Source organism: Benincasa hispida, chromosome 9, assembly GCF_009727055.1.
Source record: "Benincasa hispida cultivar B227 chromosome 9, ASM972705v1, whole genome shotgun sequence".
NCBI lineage: Eukaryota > Viridiplantae > Streptophyta > Magnoliopsida > Cucurbitales > Cucurbitaceae > Benincasa > Benincasa hispida.
The window spans coordinates 87,133,122-87,145,493 of record NC_052357.1 but is presented as its reverse complement, the minus strand read 5'-3'; the positions used below and the strand labels follow the sequence as shown (position 1 = coordinate 87,145,493).

Below are 12,372 nucleotides of genomic sequence, written 5' to 3'. Positions count from 1 at the left end.
GGATTTGGGTTCTCCATATCTGACTCGATCTCCTCCATCGTAGAGTAACCAAACCCAGAGATCACCTAGCTTAGAGACCTCACCCACGAGGATCTTGGAGGAATCTTGGACTCTATCTTGTTTTTTTATTATACCATCAATTTTATTGATACATTCTCGATTGAAATAAACTTGCCGTTGGATTGAGTTTTGAGAAAATTAATCAACCTTAGAAATATAGTACAATTATAAATCATTAAAAAGAAAAGAGTAAAAACAACCAAATCACAAAAACAAACCAACCAAAATAATAATAAAATAAAACCTACCTAAGTTGATAAAATAATCAAATTTAAAATCATTAAAAAAATGTACCAAATCTATTGCTTTTCATCGACTTCCAATTGGTCTAAATGGCTCGGATTGTGACATATCTGGAAAACAAACTATTAAAAATAATTGATAGATAGGTTAAGTATTTCATACCCAGATTGAGATGGTCTGTACTCTAAATACAGACTATTACAACCTACAAATTATTATAACATATGAATTATAGTAACCATTAACTATAATAACTAACTTAGTCCAAATACTTTTTTTTTAAATAACGAAAAACACCCCTTTGGAGGGTTGGCTATTTGAATTTTTGGTAACTATTTTTACTGTCTTAATCCAAACAACCCTAAATAACCTCAAGAGTGTCTATGAAAGCATGTAAGTTATGCATTAAACAAATATACAAAGAACTTGTCAAGCATCGATTTAAGATCTTAAGGAATTAAATAGAAATTAAGTTCATGACACAAAGAAAAAATGTCGAAGAACCAATATAGTTCTTTAATCTTATTAAAATTAGAATTATTCCCATTATTAAATGGGTTTACAAAAGGGGTTACATAAGAAAAAAAAATCCAAAAAAAAAGAATATTTCCATCTCTCAGCAAACACAAAATCCCCTCTCACCCCTGAGAAATATTCAAGAAAAGAATCACTGTTCTTAATTTTGTTCTATAGTTCAATGCTTATGTCCCAAAGATACAACTCTTTCTCTGGCACCCTCAAGTCAATGGTGATCAAACCACTCTCATCATCATATATGAACTCTACCTCCTCCGAGTCGACTGCTACTCGCTTCGGTTTGCTAGAGGAATACGCCCCGAATGGCCCGGAACCACGAACTTTCAATGATACATTTGAACTTCCAGGCTGATGGTTCAATTCTTTCACAGCTCCTCCAGAGTTGAACATCTTGATTAAACCTATGGGAGCAAACTTGATGTCATTAACCAGTTCCTTGACAGGAACAACCGTGAAGACATCGTATTCCCGAGGTTTCAACGTTATGGGCATCGATGCATCCTGTGGCAGGTAAACAACTTCTCCTGCAATGCGAGATCATACAATGTAAATTTACGATCTAACGATGAATTGAGTCGAGTATATCTGATTAAAGGGCCATCTATGCAAACAAAGACTCACCAGCAAGATGGGAGAATATCACTGCATCCCCTGTCCAAGACTCGCCTGCTATTTTCCATAGATAACTAACATCTTTTGACCGAATAACCCCCGTGATCGTGCCGGGATTTTCTTCGTGAATGAGGTTCTTCTTTCCAACCTTACACCATCCTGCTCCTTGGCAGTTAAAGACCCCAACGACACCCGAAAGATCATTCAAATTCCAAATCTTCAATAGACTGCAAAATTAGAACTGCTTTAGAATACAGCTCTGCAATGAAATCTAGTGACCTGTTTATATCGACGTGTCGATAATAGACTTTAGACAAACCTTTTTCCATCTCTAGCCGGATCCGTAAATAGGCAGTCCTTTGTTGGTCTTCCGGGTAGCTTAGCTCTTAGAATAGAACCATCTGAGAGCACAAGCTTCTTCAAAAGATTGAAGTCATGTTGACCAGGCTTGTCACTGTACAATAACGTTCGTTAAAATCAGAGTATAAGAATTATTTGCTTGAAGTCATCAGATGGTTTGCAAATCATACCTGACATATATAGCACATCCTCCCACGGCACGAGCTGCTCCGTGATATTCGGCCATAGGATGAAGACTCTGAAATTAATAATGTTTTCAAGTTAGAATCCGACAAGTCATCAACAAAATTGATGCTGAAAAAACAACAATAACTTGTCCTTACATGGAACATATCCCAGTCTGGTTGCATAAACTCCCCAAGAAATAAGGAGTTGTAAGCAACTGATGCTATATGAATCGTGTGAGACGCTGGATCTCTTGGCCAAAAATCGTCCGATGCTCGAATAACAGCATTCCGCTTTGAACTGAGGAAATTGTAAACATCAAACCATTGAGGCTTTGAAACACGCACATCTATACATGATTATCAAATATGAAAGATGAAGGTCACCTGTATAAACCATCAGTATTATGACTCATGCACGAAATGATTCCGTTATCATGAAAATTTCGTGCAATTGATGCCTCGAGAGCCTGGTGGTATTTTCTAGCAAGTTTAACTCTTCCACCATGGCCTGCCCCAAGCGTCTCGAGAATGTTTTGAACATCAACCTTAACTCCATCGACACCAGCAGATGCAAGATACGAGTGTTGTTCATTGTAGAAGTTGAAAACTTTTTCAGGGTTCACAAGGCCAAGTCCAGTTTTCGTGATGCTATTCAAAGCATCACATGGCTCGTTCGATTCAACCCCGGGAGATGCAACGGGGAATTCAATCTTAGACTCATATTGTTCCATCTCTTTAACTCCAGAACTCACACCACCCCAGTAGCCAGTTATCGCATGCCAAACATACACATACCTAGCAGAGAATAATCAAGAAACACGTGAGAATCTCATTATGCAACCAATGTAAACTACAAAAGAAATCGCTTTCGGAAGGCGTACTTCGCTGCGTGCTTCTCTTTCATGTAGGACACAATATGCTGAAGACCAAGCGCAGGGTTCTCAATTCTTTCACCCTCTTTGCCATCTTTCTGAAATTTGTAATTCTCTTTTATGTTTGTTAACCTGTTTGCAAAGCTGAATAAAGAACGATGGGGTTAGCTCGACTAGCTTCTGACTAACAAAGAAAATCGAACATCATTCAAGATTAACAACTTACTTGGCGGTGTTATCAGCTTTGCAATCGGCACTAGTAGAATCCTTGGCAACTGATTGCCATCCATCATCGATGATGACAAACTTGGGAGGAATTCCCCCACTCTCAAAGCTGTAAAATTCAAGTATCAATAAATTGTTTGCCAAGATTAAATTTAAAGAGTTGAGGAATATGTTGTCTTGTTGAAAATACCTCTCAAGGCCCTTCTTCACCCCATCTGAATTGACATCAGTGTAGAAAGCATCCCACGTGCACCAGCCGAACCAGTTCAAAATATCAGGCATCTGGCAACCGTTAAACATACAATTGTTAAACAATATTGATCCATAAGTGATCGAAAGCTTGAATGAAGGAAATGTGTTTCATTGGGGGATGATGGAAGTACCTTCTTCCTCTCACGATGAGCAAAAGTCTGTAAATGCTTCTCAACAGACCTATATAATGAAACGAAACGAAACAAAACTTTAGCCACTGAAAAATTAATCTACTCCAAGGTCCCATATGATAACATTATGGTTTTTGGTTTTCAGATTTTAAAAAACAATACCATATCCGTTTCGTTTTCTGTTTTTTAAAAACAAAAAAAAAAGCCAAAAACATATTTTGTAATTAGTTTTGGTTTTCTATTTTGTAACCATGGAAAACAAAAAAATATATATATGTTTTATAATTATGCTTTTTTTCTATTTTTTACAAATAAAAATAAATTTTAATGACATTTTTAGTTTATTCTTTTAATAAAAAATAAAAGCAAACTATTTTTGTAATATTTTTCCATATAATATTCGTAACCATACTTATCTTTAATTTTTTTTCTAAAAAAAAACCACATGTCAATATTTAAGCCCTAATTAATCACAAATTAAACGTAGAAAAAAAAACAATAAACATATTGAGAAATAATAAGAAAATTGTTTCATTTTTGTAAGACCAAATTATAGGAGAATAAGGATAAAACAATTAATTTGAACCCAATGAATCCATGTTGTTTCTTTAAAATAATTTTATTTTCTCTATGATTCTAAAGGTGTCATGAACAATTCTCTCTCAAGATATGATGGATTACTAATATGCAATACTACAATGTGTGAGAAATTGTTTATAAAATAGAGGAACAATTCTTTATACTTTAATATGTTTTTAAATCAACAAAAAAAATTACATATTTATAGAGTACTCGATGCATTTCAAATAAACAATTTTACAAGTCATTTAAATGCTTTTAAAAGAATAAGAAAATTGCATATTTATTGATTACTTGCAACAATTCAAATAGTTACATCTTTAAAAAAAAAAAGACATCATTTTATTAAGATGATGTCATTTACGGAAAAAAAAAACCTCACTCTCATGAATGGTTGTGGTTTTTTATTTTTATTTTTTTAAAAAAAAAACTCAATTTTATTTATACTTTCCAGCCATTTTAACTTTGATTTTGAAATTAATTAAAAAAATATTTAAGCTTGGAGAGTGAAATTTTGGTATGCTAACCATTAGACCACAACCAAATGTTATCATTAGCCATCAAAGTTTGTAAAATATATGTGCGAGTTTTCAAAAACGGTTTTTGGAAACTTTCTTTTTTGGAAATTTCTTAACATCTTTTGAATTTAAAAATTTTTAAAAAAAAAAGAAAAAGAAAACAGAAAACCAAGAGAAAGAAAAGAAATTTAAAAAAAAATGAAAACCAAAACCCAATCGGCAAAAAATCATACATTGTTGTTTGATAACTACTTCTATTTTTCGTCTCCTAAGATTTAGAAAAATATTTCTAAAAGTTTTTTTTTTTTTTTTTTGGGGGGAGGGTGTTTAAAAACGATTCTAGAAACTTGTTCCTTTTTTAATTTTTATGATGTTGCTACTCCGTGACAATTTTGGCAACTGTCCTATGGGCGTGCTGGCTGGCCCTGGCCCAAAACCTATAGCTTTATTAAACATTACTTTATTTTTTTATATAATTTCTATCTTTTTACTTTCTACTTATTACTTTATTTTTTTTAGCTTTATAATATATATATTTATCCATTAGCTTAATTTATTTCTTAATTTTGACATCTATACTTACATATTATTCTAATTTTAAAATTTTATATTTTCATTATGAGCTATAAAATTTAAATTTTACAATATCTATATACATTTTGATTTTGTTTTTTCCTAAAAGAATCAAAACTCTAAATCTAGGCTATTAATACAAACTTTATGTCAATTGAATCATACTCATTTTTATTTTGATTTTAAACTTAAATTTTGCTATATGTATATTTTAATATTTTCAACAACAATATATACAGAGCAGTACAATTGAGTTGGATCTAAGTTATTTTCTATAAAAAAATTACTAGAATGAAAGATAACAATAACATTGCATATCAAATTTTAGTAACATTTAAAGGAAAAATAATTCCATTATTGCTCTTAACTGCAGTTAATTGCATGGACTTATTTATATAAGACAATATAAACAACTTTTGATAAGTTCTTATTAATACATCTCGATGCATATTATGTTTTTTTAATATATAATTAGATTATATTTAAATTATAAAAAGATTAAAAAAACACTTAAAATAAGAAATAGAAATCAAATAAATTTTGATTTTGATATTTCTAAAAAGAAATAAGAAAGAAAAATAGTCATTTAGCATATTCATATAAGAAGATACGAGCAGGTAAAAGAAATGAGGAACGAGAAATTATCAAATGGGTTAATCTAACTATATTCAACAGTTAAACTAATTGAAAGAAACATAAATCCAATGGAAACGAAAATTGAAAGTATTAAAACTTACTTGACTGCATATGTAATAGTTTCAAAGGGATCTGATCCAGCACCCACAAACACCAGATGGCTACCCTCAAATCCATCTACACTTGGATCTCCTGCAACCAACCAATCATTCAATTCAACCCTTTTTCTTTTTGTTCATTTAATTTTGGAGTCAATAACCAGTTTTAACTTTACTATTGATATGAATCAACATCGTTTAATCATACAGTCCATAGATTCAATTGCCAATCTCATATTTGAGTTGCATATAGTTGAAGATGATCCATAATCCAGTTCAATGTTCAGGGCCATATTATTAAATCCATTTAATTCCATTTCGTTTAAATTTCTTGATTCGAAGTTTTTTCCGATTTGGTTGAGGATGAATTTCTTATTTCTTAATTCTCACCACTTTCCAAACAGATTTCGAGTTCATTATTTTCATTCCCCTGAAGAACAGCTCTGAAATCGCCTTCAAGAATAGGAAGAAACACAGTATACACGGCGGCGCCCTCCTCTTCATTTCCGGCAATGTTAGAGCCGTCACGTGCTTCCACCACCAGAAATTGAGTCTCGAATGGAATTTCTTGGCCAGAAGACCCCATTCTTTGAGTCATCCACCACAATTTGAATCGAAAAGCACACAAGAATCTCAATCCTCTGCAAAATCAAACACCTGATTTAGTTTCCCCCCAGATTTAACCTAAAATCAATTGCAAGAACAAAAACGAAAAAACATACATCAATTTCCCAACAGGAAAAACTCGACGGCTACCGATCTGATCAGATTGAACTCCAATGAAGGCGCCATTCATCACGCCGCTGCCCGGCGCCGCCGTGAGAGTAATGTTATTATGAACATCAGACAAAACGCGATTTCCCAACACTGTCAAATTCGCATCGGATAAAGTAATTCCAGCACCAACCGTCATGGTGGTGTTCTTGTTATTCTCTTGTAATCTCTTCCTAACCACCGCCGCCGCAACTGGAAGCAACTCCGGCGAAAACGAACAATAACAAGAAGAAGAAGAAGAAGAAGAAGAAGAACGTAGAGAGGATAGAGAGAAACGGAGTAACAGAGAGGAATGGGAAAAGGGAAAAAGGGGTGAAGGAAAACGAAGGTGTTGTAGTAAAGACGACATAAATGGAGTATTTATAGCAGAAATGAAGGAAATCTGTTGAAGAAGAAAGGGGAAGCAAAAAGGCGTGCGATGGTAGTTGGGAAAAATAACAAAAGATTAAATTAAATTAAATTTAAAAAAACAAAAAAAACAAAAACCCTAATGAGCTTTTCGGGGAAGAAGAAGAACTAGAACAGAGGCATGTTCACGGACTGGGGATTTCCATGTGAGTTGCTGTGCTGGTGGAGATCAAATGAATCACAACCGTTGGTTTTTGTAGGGAAAATTATTATTTATTTGTTTTATTATTATTATTATTATTTAAATTTGTGTTCACGTGGTTCAATATTTTGGTTTGAAGAATGGGCGTATCACCGGAAACCTAACAAAACAAATATCTAAATATTGGTTCAACTTGAACCTGACCTGGCTCCTCTTAGATGGGTGAAAACTATCCACTAGGGTCAAAACCACGTGAGCGTTTTTTGTTTCTGTTTTTATCCTATTAAATTTGGACAGTTCAAAAATTAAATACTAAAATGTAACTCAATGTACAAGATTGGATGATATTTTGAATTTTTAACTTATATTTTAATTACTTCTGTCTATTTTGGTCATTTTAAAGTCGCTTTGATCGAGTTTCAAAAAGGGGGAAAAAATAGTAGTTTTTAAAAGTTTTTTTTCTTGATTTAGTTAAAAAAATGAAAATTGTTGTAGACAAATCATATAAAAAACTAAAGTATTATCTTATTACTATGGATAAGAAAATATGAATAATTTTCAAAGAAACTAATATATATATATTATATTATATATTATATATATATGTATATATATATATATATATGTATATATATATATATATATGTATATATATAATTAAAATGAGTTTAAAAATGATCCAATGGGACTTGAAACAATATTTTTAAAGGTAAAGATGACGAAAATAAATAAAGTAAATAATGGGTCTCAATATTTTGGATTTAGTTTCCACTATTTAGGTTTCAAAATGTTTAGACTTTGCCTTAAAAAAATGCTTGCGGTTTTACTTTGAGGTTTGTGTTTTGTTTCAATTTGATCCATAGATTTCAAGATGTAATCTCGATCTTTCACTAAATACTCACTTGAGTCTTGAACGTTAGTATTTATTAATTAATTTAAAATAATTACAAATTAAAATTTTAAACTGTGTTTAAAGAACAATGAAACTTAAGTAATTAATAGGGGATTTTCAAATATAGAAAAACAAGGGAAATTATTTAGACAAAATACTAAAATTTTAAAATTTTTTTTATAGAGATGGATAGAAATGGATAGAAGTCTATCAGTGTCTATCCGTAATAGAAAGCGATAGAAGTTTATTATTGATAGATGCCGACAAAAGTCTATCAGTATTTTTTTTACTATTTATGTAAATAGTTTGACATTTTTGTATGAATGAAAAATTTTCTTAATTTATAAATATTATAATTATTTTAATAGACTAAAACTGAGTATTTAATAAAATATTTAAGTTAAAAGGAAATCTTTAAATAAAAGTAAAATGGTAAGATTTTGAAATTTATAAAATAAATTGAAATGGACCTAAAACCTAAAAGTTAAAAAATCGAGGGACAAAACAGTAAAATAAAACAAATAGGTTGGTAGGTAGAAGATTTTGACTCGCAAAGGGCCAGGGAAAACGGTGTTCTTGAAAAAGGTGGGGACTGAGTATTTTAGGGGAGAGAGAGAGAGACAGATAGATTGATATTTTCTTTCTTTTTTTTTAATAAAATGATGATAATCACAAAAGGGGAAGTTAGTTGGAGATGATAGGGAGCCACGTCGGAATAGAAGAAAAGACAGCTCAGATCCGAGTTGGCAAATGAATTGTGTCCAAGTTAAAAGAGCAATATCTGGCGGATGAAGCAATGACTCTTTTTCAAATTCTTGGTTGTAATGCAATTGCCTTGTCCCCTTCCACCGACTCATGATTTCACTCACTAATCTCTTCTTTGTTAACAATAATATACAATATATATATATATATACCCCTCAATTTCAGAAATTATATCCATTTAAATTTGAATAATCAAATTTTCTTTTCATAATCGACTATACGTTAATTCTAAACGTTCAACTAACACTTGAATATAAGAATTGATGCCTTTGTTATTGTCAAAGACAATCTTAAAAAAAGTTTTAAATTCTCGTTTACAATCATTTATAAATTTATTGAAATAATTATTATATCACACAACTTTTTTCTAACAAAATCTAAATAATAAGGTGTAGATTAATATATTAATGAAAGTTTAGAATTTAAATTGATATGATATTTATTAGTTCAGAGTTTTAATTAATACAACTTCCAAAATTTATGAGGTATAAATTGATATTTTCCTAAAAAAATTACTTGAGTGCAATCTCACCTAGTTATCCGATCATAGTTTGTCTTGTGGCAAGCTTTTCTTTTCTTTTTCTTTTAAAGAATTATTTTTAAATTATTTTATCATGTGGCTGAGATAGACAAAAAAAAAATGCAACTCAAATACATCCAAGTGTTTTTTTTAATTAAGGACTTATTTAGTAGCCCTCATTTTAATTTTAATTTTAATTTTCAATTATATAAATTTCGTTTGGTAACTATTTTATTTTTTGTTTTTGTTTTTGAAAATTAAGCCTATGGATACTACTTCCACCTTCAAGTTTCTTCATTTGTTATCTACCTTTCACTGATGGTTTTAAAAACCAACCCAAATTTTGAGAACAAAAAAAATAACTTTCAAGACATTATTTTTTGTTTTGAAATTTAGTTAATAAATCAACCCTTTACTTAAAAAGATGTAAAATTATTGTAAGAAATGTGGATGAAATAGACTTAATTTTCTAAAATAAAAATAAAAATAGTTATCATATGGGCCTTAATTATTACTTATTAGATTTTTATTGAATTGCATGGTCCTACTCGTTATTAAATCACATATTTTTGTGAGATCAATATCAAATTTGATATTGTGTGGAAGTTAATTAAAGTATCGTTTTCAATTTTTATGTCTATCTAAAACTTAAAAATTTGATTTAGATCAAACGAATTATAATGTGGAACTCGTTTTAAAAAGTTGTGATAGTAAAGTTGGATATCTTCATGGTTGAGATTTTTTTATGACTTTTTAAAAACATTTGTGTTTGATCACTGTTTCGTTTTTTTTAATTGAAAAAAACGTTTTGAAACTTTATGAAAGAAATTTTGAAAACATTATTTCTTGGTCTGTGAAAACTATTTTTGGTTTTTAAAACATGAAAGGGACCATGAGCCGGGGAGGACGGTGCTCATGAGTCACGACTCATGTCATGTTTTATTTTATTTTATTTTATTTATTTATTTTAAAATTTTGTTTAATTAGATTGTCTCACTCTCATAAGCAACCTGTTTTCATAATTCACACTCAATTTTTATGTTAATAATTTTAATAGATTATTTTATTTTTAATAAAAAAAACAATTTGTAATTTTTTTTTAAAAAAAACAATATGTAATTAACAACTTTATACTCTTAATCATAAATTAATTTCTCTCTAAAATTTAGTAGAGAGAGAAATATACTTTTTTTTAAGAAATAGTTCTACTTATATTCTCTTTTAAATATATTAGTTGAAACTACATGTATGGCATGTATTTTATAATTTTAAAAATGAAATGTAAGTATAAAAGTTGAAATAAAAGTCTAATCATTTATATTTATATATATATATATAGTTGAGAATCCCACATTGGTAAAACCAGACCTCAAACTTCTTATAAAATAGATGGATTATTTCTTACATTACTAATTGATTTTGAAATGAAATCTCATACTATCAAATATATACTTTTTAAAAAACTAATTTCATATTACTCAAAAAATATTTGAATTATTATATTTTTTGAAAAGTGTTTTTTCTAAGTTTTCAAATTAAAATTTTCATCTCTAAGTTAAAATCTTTGATGGTAAGATAACAAATAAATTAATAATATTTGCATTTATAATAAGAAAACTTTAAAATAAAGGCTAACAACTTTAATTATAAATAAAAAAAAACCTATTTCTAATATATTAATACCTACTATTCTATTAAAAAAGACTATTCTTTTTTTAAAAAAAAAAAAAAAACACTTTTGCTTTCACTTAACGTGGAACGAATATTAATTAGAGATAAAATGTGATTAAAAAATTTTCATTTATTTAACGTGAAATAGATATTAATTAGAGATAAAATTGATTTAAATATCAAATTATCTAAGATAATCCTATGACCATCATCTTAAAGGGGCAAAAGAAAAAAAATCAGAAGTTTATCTCTCATAGTCCCTTTTACATAGTAAGATATATTCGTCTTACAATGAGAAATGTGCTTCCTCATATTAATTTGTTCTAAAAAAAAATTTTCTTTCTTTAACTAATATTCTATCTCTAGCATATATTTATCTCCCTGATATTTTTAACTAGACAAAAATACAACAATTACGTAAAAACCAAAAGTCCAGTCCCATTCTTTTCAGTCCCAACAATCTAGGTTAGATAATCAGAAAAATTATTGATCCAATAGCAAACAGAAACATACTGATAGTGGCAGTCCAGTTACAAATTTTAAGGGCAAATTTGAAGCCCATAATTAAGTGTCAGGTTGTAAATTAAATATTAGCATTATTAGAGATTTGTTGATTGACTCTATATTTTTTCTAAGACAGTTGTGATGGTTTTTGTTGTTGTCACAAATGTAGTCTTAACTTCAGTCACAGACAATATTATTTCCTGCACTATATTTTCTTTCCTTATCTGCAAATTTATTTTGCCCGATATTTTCCTTAATTAAGTGTTACTTATTATTTTCGATTGGGGAGTTTCTTTTCTTTCTTGGTCTTGATTTTAAAAGGAGAATAATGGTGCTCTTTAGGGCTTACGCAATTGTTTATGGTCTAAAAGTGCTTTTGTTCTCCGTGGCCGATTTGTGCAACATCGAAGTTTTTTTAAAAAAAATCTATACTCATATACCGCTGCGATTGCATTGATTGAAAATTGCAATTCCTCGATGATAATTTCTGCCTAAGGTATTGTTGTTGAGAAGAGATTTTCAGTCTTAGGGGGGCCTAAGACTTCGTTCTCGAGAATGAGTTCTCTATCTTAGAGAGAACCTAAGATTCGTTAGTGTAGGGAGTTCACTAAGCAAGCGAAAGATAATCAAGAGGAGAGAAGTCTCACACACTATCAGAATTCGAAGTGTTCAACACTAATATTAACACATTTAAGGGGAGCCTAAGTTCAATAGAGAGGGAATGTCACGTCTAGGGGGAGCCTAGGTAATCTGTGAGTTGAGTTTTATGTGAGTCACTGTAGTATCAGTTGAATTATAAATAAATACTATGTTATAATTGTTTGACTCTTTAA

General features: G+C 30.0%; 1 protein-coding gene across 1 annotated transcript; it reads right to left on the bottom strand.

The window, feature by feature from the left end:
• Nucleotides 1-793: 793 nt before the first annotated feature.
• LOC120086607 (probable galactinol--sucrose galactosyltransferase 1) lies at nucleotides 794-7,215 on the bottom strand. The gene is made up of 13 exons (XM_039043339.1): nucleotides 6,586-7,215; nucleotides 6,254-6,504; nucleotides 5,867-5,957; nucleotides 3,460-3,508; nucleotides 3,267-3,358; nucleotides 3,078-3,185; nucleotides 2,861-2,995; nucleotides 2,364-2,774; nucleotides 2,136-2,277; nucleotides 1,983-2,050; nucleotides 1,772-1,906; nucleotides 1,462-1,679; nucleotides 794-1,364 (listed from the first exon to the last, which is right to left on the bottom strand). Exons 1-13 carry the CDS (start codon nucleotides 6,984-6,986, stop codon nucleotides 991-993), a joined length of 2,475 nt encoding a protein of 824 aa, XP_038899267.1. The 5' UTR covers nucleotides 6,987-7,215; the 3' UTR covers nucleotides 794-990.
• Nucleotides 7,216-12,372: the final 5,157 nt, after the last annotated feature.